The sequence below is a fragment of the Carassius gibelio genome, chromosome B13 (genome assembly GCF_023724105.1).
Source record: "Carassius gibelio isolate Cgi1373 ecotype wild population from Czech Republic chromosome B13, carGib1.2-hapl.c, whole genome shotgun sequence".
Taxonomy (NCBI): Eukaryota; Metazoa; Chordata; class Actinopteri; order Cypriniformes; family Cyprinidae; genus Carassius; species Carassius gibelio.
In genome coordinates, this window is record NC_068408.1 from 23,335,469 (window position 1) to 23,355,566 (window position 20,098).

General features: G+C 38.3%; 1 protein-coding gene across 4 annotated transcripts in view; it reads right to left on the reverse strand.

The window, feature by feature from the left end:
• Positions 1-1,719: 1,719 nt before the first annotated feature.
• tjap1 (tight junction associated protein 1 (peripheral)) overlaps positions 1,720-20,098 on the reverse strand; it is a 108,820-nt gene continuing 90,441 nt past the window's right edge. For all 4 annotated transcript variants that reach the window (XM_052572030.1, XM_052572028.1, XM_052572029.1 and 1 more), the window contains 4 exons: positions 19,387-19,453; positions 11,436-11,543; positions 9,008-9,091; positions 1,720-5,058 (listed from right to left, as the gene is read on the reverse strand). In XM_052572030.1, the coding sequence (XP_052427990.1) occupies positions 3,622-5,058; positions 9,008-9,091; positions 11,436-11,543; positions 19,387-19,453 (1,696 nt within the window). In that variant the 3' untranslated portion in view covers positions 1,720-3,621. The remainder of the gene's footprint in view (positions 5,059-9,007; positions 9,092-11,435; positions 11,544-19,386; positions 19,454-20,098) is intronic.

Here is a 20,098-nt window from a genome sequence, read left to right on the forward strand (position 1 = left end):
AATTCAGAAGACAAACTGTAAAATTGTACACATCTGAAACGGGATTGTGCGAGCCAACATCAACATGAAACTGGTTTTTGCACCCTTAGAAAATCCCCTCATAATCACTGAAATCCCACCACAATGTTAAAGCATCAAGACAATAATATCTTGAGACTCACAGAATTGAAACTCCAATCATTTAAAACTTAAACTTCAGAAACGGGTTTAATAAATGAAGTAAACAAAATACAACTATTAAAGAATTGCAAGGACTCTACAAAACATGAAGCCCAACCAATTTTACTTCCAAGGCAGTTTCAAGTGAAACAGGATGTTCAACAACAAAATTAAGGGCAGAACTTGATTTTGTTAATCAGAAATCGATTGGGTCGAGAATAATAATTTCATAGTAAATGAATCCTGAATGTGAGTTTGTTGAATCAATGCTTAAACTAGGGCTTAACAATGGCTCTCAGTTAACATTAACAAAAAGGAGTCATTGTTAAGGGGGAGCGAGCGAATTACACTTTGATGAAAGATTACAATGATAGCAAAACCAGGAATATGTATTAAAGTAAGCGGGGTCAATTTTCACTTGAATAAAAGGGCATTAGTCAATAACAAAAGCTAATTTCAGACTTAATTTGACTTGACATTTTGTTGATGGCTACATGAAAGTTGGCCTACTGATGAATAAAAACATTCATAGATCAAAGGAAAAAGGAGCGCAGACTAAGCACCGTCTTGAAGGTTAAAGAGAAGATAACATGAACTGAGTATGTTTTTCCATCACAGAGACGTCAGCTTTGGCCAGAAGGTGGACTGGAGTGTTGCTTGGAGGATAACCTTGACATATTTTTTTTCATTTCTTAGATTTCTCAGCAAAGCTTTTAAATGACTTGCACACAGCACACCGGAGGGTCACCTTGGATTAAAGAATATGTGCATGTCTCTTATGCATGCAATTACATTTGAGTTATTAAAGTGGAGAAAGTCCTATATGCACTCGGTGTATTGCACATTCTGACCATTGTCGTGTCTTCTTTGTATTTATTTGCATGTCCTGGTGTAACATCTGACGAGACTGAAATATTTAAGAGATTCATTCGTCATGCGAGACTCTGACAGGCTTTACTCTGTCTCTTTAAAGCATCACAGAACTATTTTAGAACATAATAAAATATTAATTATTCAGCATGGTGGGTAGTTACACTTCAATTAATCATGGGCTATTAATGGTACTCCCATATATTGCAAGTCTGATAACTACATACGGAGACCAAAGTGTAAGACAAAGAGTAAGTGTGGACTCGGGAGCCCTTCACTGAGGAACATATAGCTGAATTATTCAGGGCAAGGAGTGCTGTGGCAGACTAGCTATGTGGTGAATATATACAGCAAATGTTTTACAAAAGACTGATGTCCTTCCAGGAATACCGTTTAAAATGTAATACATGCTGCTGTACCTTCTGACTCACTGATACGTTCATAAATAAAAGACAAATCCTAAAAATCGTACGTACACAGCATACTTTTATGCATGAGGAATACTTCTGCGTGTCACCTGTAGGGCATGTCTCAAATCAGTAAGTGTGGAGGGTATGCTATGTCTAGTTTCTACACACATTTTTTTTTTTTTTTTTTAAGTACAATACTGCATGAAGTCATTGACCCTGTATGGGACATCTGGAGAACGACTGGTCAACTTACTGCAAATAAAAAGCACAAAGCAAGCACTTAAAAAGGCAACACAGAGTTTAATTGTCTCTATATTTATCAAAACAAAAGAATGAGGATGCTTGTAGTCATTGCATCTGAAACGTATTGTTTGAGAAAAAATTATGAATGTTAAAATGCTATTTGAACAAGGATTGAAATGAAACGATTCGGACACTCAATGAACAGAAAAAAAAAAAACCTTGTAGAAGACAGATTGATCATCCATAATCATGAGAAATCAGATTTACACACAAAAATACACACAGAAAAATACACCCAATGATGGGATGCACAGTCCCCTTAAAATACATTAAGCATTCGCTTCGGCTAAAGAATAATGAGGAACCAATGAAAACGGATGCTACATAAAGATGATTACATTCATTAAGATCAAAGCATGGCTTTTCTTGAAATCAGGGATTAAAAAGAACAAACAAACAAAAATCATCTAAATAATGCATTCTGGTCATGTTTCTGGTTTAAATTTCAGCTTTTTACATCATCGTTTTTTCATTTTGAAGTCCGCAATGTCATCATAACAGAGAGAAAGCTTTGCTAGGTTTTGGTGTTTTTACACAGTACTAAATGCATAGTTTTAAAATATTAATATGCCCTCTGAAAGGCAATTTGTGCCATCAGCAGCAAAGGGTCAGATTAATATCTCTCTGAATTGGAGGACATGAAATACCAATGACACATTGTAACGTTTTAGCCTTACTTGTAGAGTTTGTTTTTTTACTCTTAAATACTGACCTTTGAAAAAAAAAGAAAAGAAACAGACTAAATATTTAAAATGTGTTAAAGGGATTGCATACCTTCTCATTACATGACATGATTTAGTGACCTATGCATTTATACACACTTCTGCAAGTGCTTAACTGCTTTGAGGGAAGTAATGGGACACTTCAGACCAGCATAAGACAAATAAATACACAAACTCTACATATTTACTTAAAATCATAATTGGTTTTAAATACCATTAGTCAAACGAAATAGATGAGAATGAAAATCAGGAAGTATACTTGATCATTAAAACACATACTGAATACATCAAATTCAAATGATCAAAGTACAAAAGCTGTCTTTAGATTGGGTGTTGAAATACAGTGGTAGATCATTGAAGAGAGGTAACCGAAAATTGGAGGTGAAGGATCATCTCAGTTTATGATGACTAAAAGCAGGCTAAAGGAACAAGACGTTATTTTAAAGGGTGATGGAGAGCCCCCTCTGTCAGAGCAAGGGTTAGGCACTGAAAATTGACAAGAGAGTCCCCATAGATTACATTTAATCTGCTTCAGCCAGCAGAACGCCTGACACAGTGGTATCTGTGAAGCTGTGGCCATTTGGTGCCATCCCAATCTCCCGTAACAAAGGACTTTCACTGGGATACTAGGTAGATATCATTATCTGGGTAGAAAACTCTCACTCGAGGACAAAAGCAAATGTCAAAACACCCATTATGTGAGATGATCCATGTCCGTACAGTGCCACAGGGATCATTCCCAATCCTGGTCAATCTTGAACTCTTTCTCTTACAAAAGAGTAACTGTATAGCTATGTCCTTCTGTTGCCCACTTAATCATGTCTCATCAAACAGAATCAAGTCTCGGACCTGGAATGTCTTCTATGACATTCTTGTACGATCCCTGAAGCACCGGCCACGCAAAGCCAGACTGACTGAAGTACTTCACCACGGATGCCATCAATACCACTGGTTCCACAGATAAAAGAGCTCCAAGCCTCAGAGAGAGGACAGAAGAGTTACAACGATGCCTCTGCAACAGCAGCATGATCAGGGATAAGTACAGCAGTGCTGATCCAATCCCTTCCACTTGTCGTATGCTGCAATGCCTAGAGATTGCTAGTAAGACGAAGAGCACTCAAGGTCAAAAAAAGAAGAGAAGAATAAGCCTGGAAGCCTCAGTCCAGCAAGTTTCCATGCTCTTGAGCTCGGGTAAGGCTGTCTTTGCGGAGCAAGTGATGAACCCCCATTCTCTTGGGGCTCTTCAGGGGTCGTGAGGAGCCAGTCTGAGGGGGCTTGTCTGCATAATCCTCAAGGCCAGCTAGGGCTCTTGAACCGATGACAGGAAAGTCCTGGGGCAGGATATCTCGCTCCTCAGATGAAGTTCCTGCAGAGCCAGCATCTTCAGCAAACTCTTCACACTTAGCAGAGGCTGGACTGCTCTCAATTGTGACCATGGTGTCACCACTAGCACCATCATTCTCAACTGGATCAAGGGCCATCAGTAGGTGTTCACCCTCTTCCTGGGAAAAGTCGCCACCATATTGAGTCTTTTTTGCCCGGAGGTCTGCCATGCTGCTGGTGTCTGTATCCAAACTGGACTCTCTACTTGCCGTCCAGCTCTGGGCCGAGGATCCCTCCTCACCATCAGAGTAAGCACCTCTCAGAGCCCCTACTCTTGATTTTCCATTGTGACGACTTTGGAGATCTTTTACAGTCTCACTGCTGAAGGAAGTGCGGTTGACAAGAGAGCCTTCGGTGGATGGTGCCATTCTTTCTACAAACATGCGCTGCCAGTTGGCCATGAGGTCCTCCTCTGAGCTACCAGAGCTTGCAAAGGCGCTCGGAGGCTGAGGGGGGCTGCTAAAGGGACTTGAATGACTTGAGAGGGTGTCCATGGCATCCATCTGTGGAGGTGTGCGCTGGTGAGAAGCATGCCCTCCACCAGAAGATGAGGAGGTCCCAGACCGCCAACCCCCATCAGACACAGCAGGGCTATTGGGCACGGTCCGCTGGCGCTCGGCTGTCTCCTCTTCGTTCTGCACAAGACTAAGAGAAATGGCCTGACGAGTAGCGTAGGTGCAATTGGGCAGTGGACTGTTCTTGGGAATCTTGACTTTGTCATCGGAGGAGAACTCGATTACTTTGCGACCAGGGTACAGCGGGTTTGGTGGTGGAGGTGCTGGGTAAGGATTCAACTTCTCAAAAGAAGGGGCTGCCCCATCTTCTCCTGTTTGACCATCCAGGCTGCCCTGGCTCCGACACATGCCGTTTACATGCTGCTGATCAGAACCAGCTCCCACAGGAGGCCTGGCATGTACAGGACCCCCATTTTCACGCCCTCCACTCTCGTCTTGGGGTCCTGTCATGTCCACGTGTACAAACACATCTTCAGCCACGGGCCGACCAGCACTGCTGCTAGACTGGGCTGAGTTGAGCACCAGGGGCTCTGGCTTCTCAAGAACACGAGCGATCACTGAAGTGGGCACTACGTCTGCAGGAGTCAGGCTTAGAGTGTCAGGGTCCTGGGCTTGAGCTCCCTGACAGCCCTGAGTCTTGTTAGGCAAGCTACTCTTCATGTGCTTGTTCACCATGTCCTGTAGCTCATATGGCAACTGCAAAACATTATAGAAAAAATTAACACACAAACAAATGCGACAAAGGTTTACTTTTCCCACAGTAGAGCTCATTTTAGAAATTGGTTTTCGAAGTTTAAATGACAAGTTATCCATCAACCTGAAAAAAATCGGAGGAAATTCAGTTTCTAGGGTAAGTATTTTTAAGGACCGGCCTTGAATGCATAATTCTTGCATGGAACACAAAACTGGGAAAAACACTAATGTTTACACAGTCTTTCTTGTGCAGCAAGATTAGGGGGAATCAACCTCCAAAAAAAACAAGACTGTACTTTATAAAATAGTCTATACAATTTTCTTCTGTGTTTCAACGTAAATAAGCAATCTCAATCTTTTTCTTTTACCTTTCCTTGTTCTTGCCCATTTTGTGGATGGATCCTTTCTTAAAAGTCATCTTAAAAGATGCAATTTCACTAAAATGCACAGGGATATGAATAGGATGTTTGATGAAGCCTATCTACCATACAGTCCCAATGAAGGTTATCTCAGTCATGATCATGAAAAGCAGAAAACAGGGTCTTTTCATTTAACACCATCCAATATCTGGCCAGCCTAGAAGAATAAAGAGTAAGCAGCTCACCTCAAATTAGATTATTACTGAAGAGGGGTGAGACAGACAGAGAGAGAGAGAGAGACTAAAAGAAAAAAGGCAGGTGATGAGGCCTTTATTTCATTCTGTAGTGTGGCACGATTTAACAAAGCCAGGCCAAGTCATTGATTTGTGGAAAAAAGGCAGGAAAAATCAGTGATCACACAGTCCTGCTCAGCTTTATGTTGTAACGATCCTTTGGGGCAGCAATTACCCACAAAGCCCTTACTTCCTCTGAGCATGGGGCATGGGAGAATTGATCTGTCCAGACCACACTTCCAAGCATGACCCCTTCATGGCCTTCTAGCTCAGAAATCTACATGACGCTGCCTAAATTAATTGTCCCAGAGGGCATTAGTATCCCATGAGCACTGCAGCATCACATGCTAGTGTGGGAAGTCAGATGTTACACACAAGTGCTACAATACTCCAATCACTACAATGCGCAAAATAATACTTCTTTCTCCCACAAGACAATGAGGACAGCTCCGATATCTTTACAGACCATTCAATGACTATTTGATGCATAAATGCACTAGCACATAAACAATACTATACATCTTGTTCACCTGTTTTGTGCTTTCACTGTTATATCCAATTTCATTCTTACTTGCCCCTGATCATTACATAAAATAAATGGAATTGCGGCTGGTTTTGATGCAAACTTTTAGCTTATACATACAGCCAAAAACATAAGCATTCAAAGTAGACTTCATGTGTACACAACCACCTTACGAATGCCCAATAAAAAGTTAAATCTTTGTCCAGTGTAAGCTATTTCCATCTGGATGCTACGACTGAAAAAATGTCTTAAATCTTGACTTGCAAATCTCTCTTAACCAACTCGCACAAGGTCTCTGCTAGTTTTCTCTTCTATTTCTTTTTTAGATTGTGAAACAAAGACCTGGGTTAGTGTTTTGCAACCTAGTGGGCCAAATAATCAAAGTGTGCATGTGTGACCGCTAAAAATTGGGTTGCACATTGTACAATGCTGATGATTAAATTTACATCACATATGTAAGTTAGCATATATCTTTGCACACACATGAAAACTGAAGTATACTTCAGGTTTCAATCTGATACACGGCTCTTGGCCAGAACAATCTTCAGTATGGACTGGACTTTACACTTTACACAGTCTCTTAAATGGCATCAAACACATACAAAAAAATTGCAATAGCACTTGCATAACCATTTAGTGGTCCCATCATCTTCTTTACGTAGTGGCATGCTAGTGGTCATCTTTCTAGGCTACCCTTACAAAGACAAGTTACAATTCTACTCATTTTTGCAGTGACCTACACTTAACCGTCAAATACTGCATGCCAATTACGGTCCATAATTTCCATCTTTAGCTAAATATAGAGAATTGGCTCTACATGAGAGCCACTATAACAACTCTCAGATTTCCAGCATTGGACTGAAGCATTATGGCTCTCAAGTTCTCAAAGCACTTCTAAAGCTGTGATAGAATTCACAAATGGCCTGTTTGATGCATATGCACTTCCAGTGCAGATCGGTTTGACATTCATTTGGAGAATGATGCCTCACAAGTGGATGCTTTACAACAGTGGCTTTATGTTAGCAGTAAGAGGATGAAAACAGATAATGGCATTGGCTGGGTCAAGCCTTAAAATAACCCAAGAAACAGTCTGTGTTCCCTGCTTACACAGTAATGAATTACGGAGCTCACAAGAGCAGGGCATGAGGATAATCTGGACAGTGAATCAAATATCTTCTAAAAATAAGGTTCCAGTGAACTCACTCCATCACTATAGTTCTCCTAGAGAGATCATAATTCTAGAGATTAGTCACAGCTGTCAACTCAATAAATTAAAAAAGGATGAAGTAAGATCCTTTGCGAATTAATTGCTGCCAAGGAGGAAGATCCTGCACCCACACTCTCTCACTCAGCCAATATGGCAAGTAGATATAATGCCATCTTTCTCTGCATAACCTACAAGTTTGGACAAACGTAACTTAATTTTTCACGATCTTCAAAACATGGGTTCCTGCTAAAATATTTGAATTGGTTTAGAAATTGTGCCTATAAATTAATGTCTTTACAAAACTAAAATTGTTATATAGCAATGTTAATTTTAAAAGCTTGAATTGGATCAGTAAAGGAAAAGCAGGCAACAAGTGTCACAACTTCAGCATCCTTGGGCATGGCTGAGAGAATGATCATTTCAATTTAATACCAATCTCTACACAAAAATAACTTAATATAAAAAAGGTGCTTCGAATTAATGCATTTAAAACAAGACAAGCGGTTCAAATAGAAGTGTTGCCCTCGCTTTGGCCAGGACTAAATGCAGTCTGCAGAATAAAACAACAAGGGCAGACAGAGTGATAGATGGGTTTAATGAAGAGTGCAGGCCACAGGTGAAATGTCCTGATGTGTTCAATACCCATATGTCCATGGGGTCAAGCTGTCTCATCATACGTCTCTGTACTTGTAAACACAGAGCTGTCCATCAGCCTGAAATCTGTCCTATTTTCCCCCACGGACAGACACAAAGGCCAAACAGACGGATGTGTCTGGAGTTTGGCACCTTGTCAATACTCTGCCTTTTCTCTTCCGGCGAGACCGTCCGTAACCAAAGAGCAGCCATGTCTCGCAGCACAACTGTCCTAACAGACACTCTCAATGCTAAACACTGCCATAAAGCACATCCTGCGGACATGGCGGATTATTATTATTGTTTTTTATATATATAAATCCTCGCCCTCTCTCTATTCTCTTGGTCTCTTTCTCTTCATCTCTCTCTCTCTCTGACTATTCCTCTCTGATCCCAGTCCATAAAATCAGAGGTCCATGTCCATAACAATAAAGTCTCTGGGCAATCGTGCACTCTCTCTCTCTCTCAGCACCGTCCACGGGTGTCACTGCGAATCGCAAAACACATTCAGACTCCAACAAGTCCTGTGCTGCAGGGATAGTTCAGACAAAAATGAAAATTATGATATTATTTACTCACCCTTATGTCATTCCAAACTGGATTTATTTTCTGCAGAATGTGCTGTTCTTTTACATACAATGAAAGTGTATGGCAAGCTTCACTGCCAAGCTTTTATCAAATATGCATATTTAAACTTAAGGAGATCATGACTTTGGGTTTGGTCTGTTCTAGCTATAGAAATATAGGGTACAGAATAGATGGACAGCTAGACAACATTTATCAGCCTTTGCTATATAGAAAAGTGATGCTCACACTTTGTGCTTAACAACATAAGCTCTTGTGCTTTACAAAAGTCAGAGGGGATCGAAACAAACATGAGGGTGAGTAAATAACAGAATTTGAAGTTAAAAACTGAGAAACGGTTACTACTACTTACATCAGCAAACTTATGATTCCTGAAATGCGATTTGTTGCACTTCAACAGCTGCACAGCCAAATTGCAATCCTGCCGATACCGTTCCTGCACGAGGAGAGAAAAAATGGATATAAGAACAAGTGTCAGGGAAACAGATATGAGAACACATCAAATAAAGAAGAGAGTCATCAACATCAACTTTTTCGGAATGACACTTTACTTAAATCGAACTGAAATTGGCATTTATGAAAGAACAAAAGCAAATACACACAGTATGAGTCAAAGGTTTGGACACATGTATGTTTCACAGTCTGTTGAGTTAAAGGCTTGAAATTTGAAATAAGTTTTATAAATTAATATAAACTGTGCTTACGAATGATTTTTTTTTTAATGTGAACTCATAACTTATTTTAGTTTCCAATTTTTGTCAGCATAAAAAAATGGTGTGCATAAAAAAAGGTGTGCATAATATTTAAACAGGTTGTCTTTTACAGGTAAAATTGCATAAAAAGCCGCAACACAGGGATACATTTTCTACATGTATTTACGCTTGGATTTGAAAGAAAACAGCGCAGCCTTGTGTCGCGGCTGACACAGAAGAGCATAAGCTGCCTGCGTTCAGCTCATAATCTCCAAAATGGCACTACGGTGATGTGGAGAGACACAAAGCAGACAAATTGTTGAATAAAGTCATTATTTTTGTTTTCTTTGCATACAAAAAGTATTCTTGTTACTTCATAACTTTACGGTTGAACCACTGATGGCAGATGGACTATTCTGATGGTGCTTTTCATACTTTTCTGGACCTTGACAGTGTAATTTACTTGGCAGTGAATGAGACTGGTTTTCATCCAAATTATCTTAAATTGTATTCCAAAGACGAACAAATATTTTACGGGTTTGAAACTACATGGGCTAAGTGATTAATGACAACATTTTCATTTTGGAGTTGGAGTATCCCTTTAAATGTCCCTGAGAAATATTAAAAACTAATGCAATACAGAAATTGCAAGTGAAATATATATAAAATCCCTAGTGGGCTCTGGACCCCTGGTTGAGAACTACTGCTCTAATACAGTACAGACCGAAAGTTTGGACACACCTTCTCATTCAAAGAGTTTTCTTTATTTTGTAAATTGTACAGTCACACTGAAGGCATCAAGGGCTATTTGAGCAAGAAGGAGAGTGATGGGGTGCTGCGCCAGATGACCTGCCTCCACAGTCACCGGACCTGAACCCAATCCAGATGGTTTAGGGGTGAGCTGGACCGCAGACAGAAGGCGAAAGGGCCAACAAGTGCTAAGCATCTCTCGGGGGAACTCCTTCAAGACTGTTGAAGACCATTTCAGGTGACTACCTCTTGAAGCTCATCAAGAGAAAGCCAAGAGTGTGCAAAGCAGTAATCAAAGCAAAAGGTGGCTACTTTGAAGAACCTACAATATGACATATTTTCAGTTGTTTCACACTTTTTTGTTATTTATATAATTCCATATGTATTAATTCATAGTTTTGATGTGACTCTTTCAGTGTCACACCTTCAGTGTGAATCTACAATTTTCATAGTCATGAAAATAAAGAAAACTCTTTGAATGAGAAAGTGTGTCCAAACTTTTGGTCTGTACTGTATGTAGAAAAATACAAAGTAATAACAATCTTAAAGTTTGAGTAGTTCTGTGTCCAAACCTTTGACTGACACTTTATAAGTAAAACAAGAAAATGGCACCCAGGGGAGCAGTCTTCAGGATTCATAACTAAAAAGCCCATAAAGGGAAAAAAAAATGATCCTAACATCAACCTCCGAGGAAGGAGCTATGATTGATGTGTCTAAGGAGATGAAGCGCTCTGTTTAAACACTGTGAACAGACGGCTATCAGTTTCTCCAGTGCTATAATTAGTTCCCCGTGGCACTGTTTCATACATGTGGTGTAATAAAGGCACATTTTCAGAACAATCTGCATTCTGGTGCTTTGCTATTCCTTGTGGGGTTACTGTTAGTGTTATCTGTCGGTTAATTTAGTCCCGTGTGCAAAGCGAAATTTGAAGAAAGAATAGTGTTTATATAATTTGAAAAATCTCTCGATATAAATGAAGGGCTTCCTCATGAAACCAGATCATTTAAAAACAGGCATTTTTTTTTATCTAAAAATGCTAGCCTTCTGGGAAGTGCGTGTAGTGTATGTGCAGTTGATTCATCTTTAAATCTTAAAATGAGAACGAAACGAGTTAGGAGACGTTCCCGTGTTCCCAGTAAATCTCCAAAAGCCAGACATCATTTCTGGAATCTGACAGTAGACTTCTGTGAAATCTCAGCACTGATCCTCTTCATGCAACTTTCAATTTTCAGCTCCAGTAGTTATCAATCCCAGTAACACTGCAGCTCTGACAACCCGAGTCCAAAAACAACGTGCCTCAAACACAAACACACACAAAGCTCTGATATCGCACGTACATTCAGTTCCTCCAGCTTGTCGATAGTGTTTTTGGCATCCACGAGTTTATTCGTGAGCTCCACTATCTCTTGATCCATGGTTTTCTTGTCTCTTTCCACTTTACGGAGCTGTAAGGAGAAAAAGGACATTCATTTAAACTGTAACGTAAAAGGTCCCAGATGTGGTTCAACCTCTCTCTCTTAATACACAGAACACCAGTAGCCATTTTATGATTTAAGGGGGGAAAAACACACGAAAACATGTTTTCATTCAGTCCTAATTTCATTGCTGACATTGCACCAGCTGCAAAGAAAAAGTAATTCAAAGAGCCTGGAAATGTGGCTGAGGCACAGTCCATGGGGAAAACAAATAAAGGAGGTAAGGAAACATATTGACTGAATCTCATTGAAAATAAGCATCACTTTCTCTTGATGTGTCTCATTCTCTGTATCTCAACCATTTCTGTCCAATTAGCACTGTCTTTGATAAACCAACTTTACTTACCCTTTTGTGTTTTCAAACTTGCATTTTTCATTCAACAACAGCACAAACTGATCATATCTGTTAAGCTCCAGAAAGAAACAAGAAGTCCATATACACTACCACTCAAACGTTTGGGGCTGGTAAAGAGTTTCATTGTTTACGGTTACAATATTAAATTACTTTTTTGAATCTACTTTAAAATGTAATTTATTCCTGTAATGCAAAAGAAAAATGTTTATACAGCAACATCATATTCCTTCAGAGGACCTGAAACAATGCACACATAATATATAATATTTTTATGCTACTTAAGTTTTTTTTGTTATCAGCCATGGTCAGTATAAGCTGTTGTTGAAGGGTCTCCGAAAAATTGTCCTTTGTGTTTCATGCAAAGAATAAAAGCATCAGACAGCCAGTGATTGGGGGCTGTCTGACTTAAGATGAGACTACAGACAATTACCACTCCAGCTGTGTCTATACGCATAAAATGTCTTCTGACTTCAGTGTTTTTCTAATTCAGGAGTGAAAGTGCTGTCTGAAGACACGCCACTCATACTGTGATGGCAAAGTCCGAAATATCTTTGTACTAAAACATTTGAACAAAAGCTCTTGAAAGATCTTAAAAGAGAACATACTTAACAGAAGCGCTGCTACTTAAGACACACTTCAGCCCTGCCGGCTCTTGGTTTAAGTGGAGACAGAGATACAAAGAGAGACATTGAGAAAAACTAGACAGAAACTGTGATGCTTAATCTGGAGCTTGGCATGTCATTAACAAAGCAATTATCTTTATAGTCACTGTTTGACTGAAGTGGACAATGTGGACCAATAAAAGAGTGTTAAGGAGGGGGCAGCCTTTCAACACAATGCAGAGTCCACGTTATAACAGCAATGCAACAGCCAGTATAATGCACAGCACATCTGACGGAAACAGGGATAGAAAGGAGGGAGCCAAAGTGTTTTTATCACTTTAACAGCTGCATTCACATCATCCAAAGTTGTAGTCAAGTGGTCAAAATGCCAACGGTGCCTGTGCTTTAGTGCTACTCTAAAAGGTTTCATAATTGACTAAGAACACATAATTTATTTAGGAAGTATATGTCCATAAAAAATAATGTGTCTGACTAACTGCAAAAGATGCAAGATTACCATTTGTAGTTATTGAAATATTGTTATAATGAATATTGTTAACTGACAACTACAAAAGTTTCCACTGACAGCCGATTTATGTGAGCAAAACAGAGCAAAGTAAATATTAGGTCTCCAGAAGTAAAAGTATCATTTATTTTTTTCATAAAGAAAAACAAGAAATCAGCAGTACATGTTTAAAGAAAGTCCTAAAATGAAAAATATAAAAAATCATGTGTAATTACACAGTTCCCCATGAAGTACTACACTACCCATAATCCTAAAGAGAAATCAACCAATCGTGGCTAAGCAATACATTCACTGTACACTCCCATAAAGATCGAACAATCAAACCTCTCCCTCTCTACACTCTCAAGCTATTTTTATGTTTGAGTATTTTGTAATAAACATTGTATTTATATATTGTTTTAAACAACGTTTAAACTGTTTCTAAACTTAATCAGTAGTTTTATAATTCATCATTGCTGAAACTGAAGGTCAACAATTTATCAAAATAAAAACTTCAATTTAAAGAAACTTTGAAAGAAATACAGTATATTACTATTGAACAGCAGAATGCACTTCTTGATGTAATAATATATAATAATAATATTAATAATAATAATATAAATAATGATAATATTTAAAAGGAAATCAAAATGTTCTTCTTTTTTTTAGTTTGAACAGCAATAGCCTTTTGTTTGGCAAAAAAGAAAAGAGAAAAAAAGAGAATGGTTAAATTTTAATTTGATTACATTTTAAAAGATTAAATTGTTAATGTTTTATGGCTTCATTTGATTACCACCATTTTTTAATAATACATTTTGCATTGAATAGTGAATCCTGAAGAATGTAAACAGACAACGAAACATTTCTTAAAAAATAAAACAGTTTTGAGGGCTCTATTGTAAAAATAATATTAATAATAATAACAACAACATACATTTTTTTAAAATAAATGAATTTCATTGATCAGAAACTTCTGATTACTGAAATTGAAACCATTAATTCAGAGCCCAGACAAATTAACATAAAACATTGAATTTGGGAGAAACTAAAACAGATTTCATAGAGCCGGATGGTTCGGGTTGGTAAATGGAAGTGGGCGGTCTGACTGTTGAGCTTTGCCTTGAATGGTTGATCTCTCTTCAAGATTAGGAGTAGTGTAGTGCATGGCCACTGTTACTGAACACTTCACTAATGGACTTAGAAAAGTAATTTTATATCTCACTTTCACACAGAATGGCCCAACAAATAGTTTTTCTATCCTAAAATGGACTTAAATACTGTAAAATATCATTTGTAATTCATTCATACTCATTAATATTTTATTTTCTTACAGTGTTTGCTGTGCATTTTAACCACTGTGTTAAACATTTGGACTGCATTCTATGGTGTGACATCTATCCCAGAATCCACCTGTCCACATGCACAGACACGGGCATGACCACAGCTATATCCAGCCATCTACTGCAAGAAGAGAGGAGAGGAGACAGGAAGGAGATGCAGTGATTCATGGGAATGATATCCACAATGATACTTATTGGGAGAGCAGAGACAGACAGAAGGAAATGGATAAATAGAAAATGAGGACGCAACTGCGTAGACCCAAGTTTGACTGATGGCAGCCTGATGATGACGAAGATGATGATGAAGAAAATGGTGAAATACCCAAAGTCACAAGGCAGCATGAGGGGAGAGGAAAGGGAGAAGAAAGGAAGAGAAATATATAATTTTGTGCTTATTCTTATATTTCCATTATCCTGTATGCCTGCAAGAAATAAATGAGAGAAAGACAAGTAGAGACAAGAAAGAAAAAGGACAGAAAGATAGAAACTAGTCATGAGAAAGACACAAAATATTTACAGACTTCTGGATCACCACATTATCATAAGTAAGAAATCATTAGAGCCTGACTGATTTATATCTTTTGCCGATATTATCAGCCGATATGACCCTGTCGCCGATAAATCGGTATCTGCAGATATGCCACCGATAGGACTTTTTTTTTATTATTATTTTTTTTTACAGAAAATATAAGGCAGACTAAATGCTTGGTGTAATTAAGTTTATCCAGCAGAATGCGCTCCATTGTTTGCTATGGTGACTCAGTCAGTGTAGTGTAGAGCGCAGATGAGCTCAAACTTCACCTGAGTCCACTGCTTCAAATTATCCATCCGCATCCATATTTGATCGTCATATTACAATGATTCTAATTCTTAGTTTTGCATGATGATATGATGAATAGATGGTTAAATTTAACAGCAGATTCAGTGACGTTAGAGCTGATCTGTGCATCACTGCACATGTCTGCAGCGCATTGCAAGCTCCACGGTCACCGGAGCTTATTGTGGCCCACAACTCATGCTTATCATATCGATCACATCACATTTCCTAACTGGGTGTTTACACCGGATGCGAGTGGCACGACAAAATACAATATATATCTCTTATAATCAGTAGTTGTGTTTCCACTGTCGGGTCAAAATCGGCCGTGCTAGTGCATGCCAGGGCCAGTCACGTTTCCACTGTCACTTTCAGTGCTTGATAGTGCCTTGTCGGTGCTTCCTTGGGGGGCCAACGGCCAGGGTTTTTTTTTGGACAGATGAAAACCTTGGGCCAAAGTAGGTCAGCTGGGGCTAGAGGAGTGGTTATGAAAAAAGGTGGAGTCTCTCCACGTCTGGAGAGCGTCAGCTCTTCATTTCATAAAGCTAACAGCTATAACACCAGAATTAAACCCTTTTTAAAATAAGTTCAGCTCAAAACTCACTTTCAGTCAGCAGCGAATGTTTGAAATAACTTGATCTGATGTGGATTTTAATCACCATACAAGGCAGAATTATCTATAAGCGATGCAAAAGACTTTGAAGGCATTAACTAGGCATTAACGTTACCATAATAAACATGGCTAATGCGACAACTTGAAGAAATCAGACGTCAGCTTCTTATTCTCTGTCACAATCATATATTTATTTAGTAACATGTTATCTGTCATAAGTCTCATCTCGAGAGTTTAGCTCCGCGTAGCCTATGTCATAAAAATATAATAATAGAAATATAGAAATAATAATTATTTCTAAATGTGATGTTTACAGACTACTGTGACTACAAATAAACAAAAACTTTGGCATTTTGGATTTAAATATTTAAAGCATGCAAACAAATGGACGCTTTTATCATGTTCATTTTGTGATTGCGCTAGTTCCAGTGAATTATTTCTTATTAGTTTTCTGATAACTTCTTTTTGTTGGTGAAATTATGGAGTTGCATGACATTGTTCCTGAGAGGCATGTAAAGGGCGGGTTTTAGTGAAGCGCAGCGGAGCTTCTGGCCGGACGATGGAAACGCTGTACTATTTTGGCCTCCGTATATTCTAATGTATTCTATATACAGTACTATTCAAAAGGGGAAGTGTGTCCAAACTTTTGCCTTTACTGTACAATAATATAGAGTACACAAAGAATATCGGCCGATATATCGATATCTTTTTTTATTCCCTAATATCGGTATCTGCCCCCAAAAAACCCATATTGGTCGGGCTCTAGAAATGATTATCCTGTAAAACTTATCAACTACAATTAAACCTACTAAAAACAGTGTTTGGTAAGTGTATTTGAGCTGAAATAAAGCTAAACAGAAACATTTATCAAGACAAACTTTGATGTTGGCTTGAGAAAGACTGACCAGTAGTTGAGAATAGATATTTTATAGTTTTGATTTTGAAGAGAGAAAGAAAGATGAATTCTGCACTCAATTTAAAAAAAATTAAACTCTTCTCTCTATACTTTCAATTTGCTAAACCAGTACTTTGAGTGAGCTCGTGTCCCGAAAGCACATACGATAAGACATGATGGGTCCTTCACGAGGTGGAACAGGTCGGCCGGGATAATCCCCATGTCCACGACGAGAGATTATGAAGCAGAATGCCACCTGTTTCACCTGTGATTGGCAAAGCTTTAAGCAGGTCATGGATATGAGATCTCACCATGCAGAACTAAGACACTGCTGGGATTTAATTGAAAATGAACATAAATCATCAAGAGCTAATGCTATCCTTATACACGCATGGGGTCTTCAGACGTGATTAAGGGTGAGCGGCTTGTTCTCAAGTTTTCCAGTCATGCTAAATTACTCTAGAGATAATTTTATAGACCACCTAAGAGTGATAAAAGATTCCTAAAATAACTTATTATAGATGCATGTTTGATTAAATTTTCATTTGAGCAAAACCGGAAAAAGGCAGAGTCGGGGGAAAATTTAGATTCATATTGGCTTTAATAAAACATGGAATACTTTAACAATTTATTACAACTACCAACAGCAGTTTCCAAAGATATTTTAATAAATGCATCACACTGAACACAGGATGCCCAGTTTCTGTGATGCACAATCACATTCAAATAATCTTTAAATTGCATTCATCCCAATTGAATAACACTGTCGAGGGACGAATGCAGTCTATGACAGTTATTATGATGTATTAGAACATCCTGTGGGATTTGTTTTATACTCCGTGAAGAAAAAGAGGCTTAGGGACAAATTTGTACATTCAATCTTTAGCTTCTGATGTTGTTCAATTTTATTATTTATTTATTTTTTGGCTCTCAATTGTTCTCAGACAATTACTTTGGCTTTGTTTTCAGCACTAAAGCACAGAAAATGTTCATCCAAACAAAGCTTTTATATATATAAAAAAACATGCTGAGTTCTGTCTGCTACCAAATCGCCTGACTGATCCACAACTGAGACAACTATGACCACAATCAGAGTGGTCATTCAGGTCCCTCTGCATTTCTTCTTTTCTTTTTTTTCCCCTTCTTTTTTGGAAGCAAAAAATCATCAATGGCAATCAATCATTTTAAAAGGGAGCGAAATCTGCTTTGATTTCTTGTGACCGAATTTTAAACAGTACTGAAATGGTAAATGAATGACAGCATGACAACACTGAAGTATCATGGGTCTTTTCCGCTAGAAATGTTTTATAATTAAAAAATAAATACATTTAACATTAATGCTTGAAAGTCTTTGATGCACTTAAAGGGACAGTTCATCCAAAAATGTACATTCTCATCATTGTTTCACTCTCAGGTCATTCTAAACCTGCATGACTTTCTTTTCCGTGCAATGTAAAAGGTGAATTTTTTGATGAAAATTTGATGGTCACTCGGGATGTCAATCTCCGAAATCCCAAAAGAGTGGTATAAACACCTCTTTTGAAGCTATTCGATAGCTTTTTCAGTCCTTTTCGGAGCTTGGCAGTTCTTACTCAAATTATACCTCAAGTCTAACATATTGAAAAGATAAATACATTATTCAAAGTTAGTGGTTGACAGATATATCACCAAGGCTGATGTTATCAGCCAATATTTAGTAAAAATATTTGCCATATTTGGTAAAAGCTGGGATGTTTATTTTCACAGCACCAATTAAAGATTACAAGGGCACGTGAATAAAGAAAAAAAAATAATGTGCATGTATACATTTTTTGGAACTGCAATATTCTATACAAAAAATTAGAACTGTCCATTTTGATTTTAATGTTACTTTAAATTGTGTTATGTCATCTATATCAGCTGACCTATTCATAATTTACCTTCGTTGTCCACAGCAGTCAGATTTGGAACGATAAGAGGGTTAAGTAAACAATGATTTCTAGTTCAATTTTTGGTGAACTAACCCTTTGAGAAAAAAGCAGAACTGGAAAAACTGATGTCTGTAAAGTGCATTATTTGTTAAACCACTCGTCCATACATTTTCTTGTAAAAGTTCTCAGTAGAGTAGTGTGTCACCAACAACTGGCAACAGCTGAAATTTTTAAGAAAATCATGATAACAGGACTGTGCTCACACACAGTTTTATGCAGATGCAGTGAGATGAGAGCAGTGGAAAGTGACTGTGATCATCTATGGCATGATTATTTGCCCATCACAGCTCATCTATGAAGGCAGGGTCCAAAATGAACATCCAGAAAGAGTTGAAGGTGAGTCAGATTTGGCTTTACACTTGGCAAGTAAACAAAACTCACAGCTGGTTTGTGGCAGAACTGCAACTACTTAAAACACAATGCAAGAATAATGGCGTTTTTACAATCACTGTTGCTTGTCTTCCAACAACAATTTTCCCAGTGGAAAATCTACTTCCAGCATGCATGAATGGCATGAGGAATACTGTTACTTGTTTGTTAGTCCCTGGAGAATGAAGCAAAGCAAAAGGTTCCTCAATTAGAGTTCATAATACTTCTGACGAACTGACAGAGTGGCGTCGTTAGGGCACATGGAACAATTAAACGGCAATTAAAGACATCAGTGTTTAAGATAAAGGACTTTAGAAAGGGAAAGTGAAGTGGAGTGTAAAGGTTACCAGGGCGTGAAGTTTCTCCTCCAGGTCTTGATTAGCTCTCTGAGATGCCGTGTAGCTGTTCTGCAGTCTGCGGGGGGGAAACAAAGCAAATGTATGTCACTGTCAGAGTATAAAGCTACATCCAGATGTTATACGATATGTGCTGGTGCAGTGTGGCACTAAGTTGGGCATATGGCATCAAACAACGCAGGAAACAACAGGATTTCGCTGCTGTGCTGAGAAATACTACTGCATCCTGTCAGCTCTCTGAAGCTCACTAGAGCTCGCCACACCTGAAGGCACAGGTACGGCAGCTGAAGAAATATTCACTAGTTATTACAATAAAAAGACCTTATATTTCAAAAACAGAGTTGTAAGACAATGTGTCTGATGTTAAAGTCATCATTCAAATCCTCAAGCGGTCACAACGCCAACGCAGATTACAGAATAAGCCAGAAGAGGAAAAGGAGAGGCACTTAAAGACATTTTCATCACAAAAAGCCATTAAGCTTATCCTAAGTGCAAGTCTTTTGAACAAAAAAACTGGCAGATTTTGTTTTGCAAGAAAAATGTTGCAAATAAAAAGACAAGGCATTCATCATCAATGTTGAAAATAGTGTTGCTGCCTAAAATGTTTCTGGAAATGGTGATAATTTGTATTTTTTTCAAATGCAAGATATGTCTTATTGCGAATAATTCATCCACGCAAGTTAAATTTTTTTACATTTTGTTT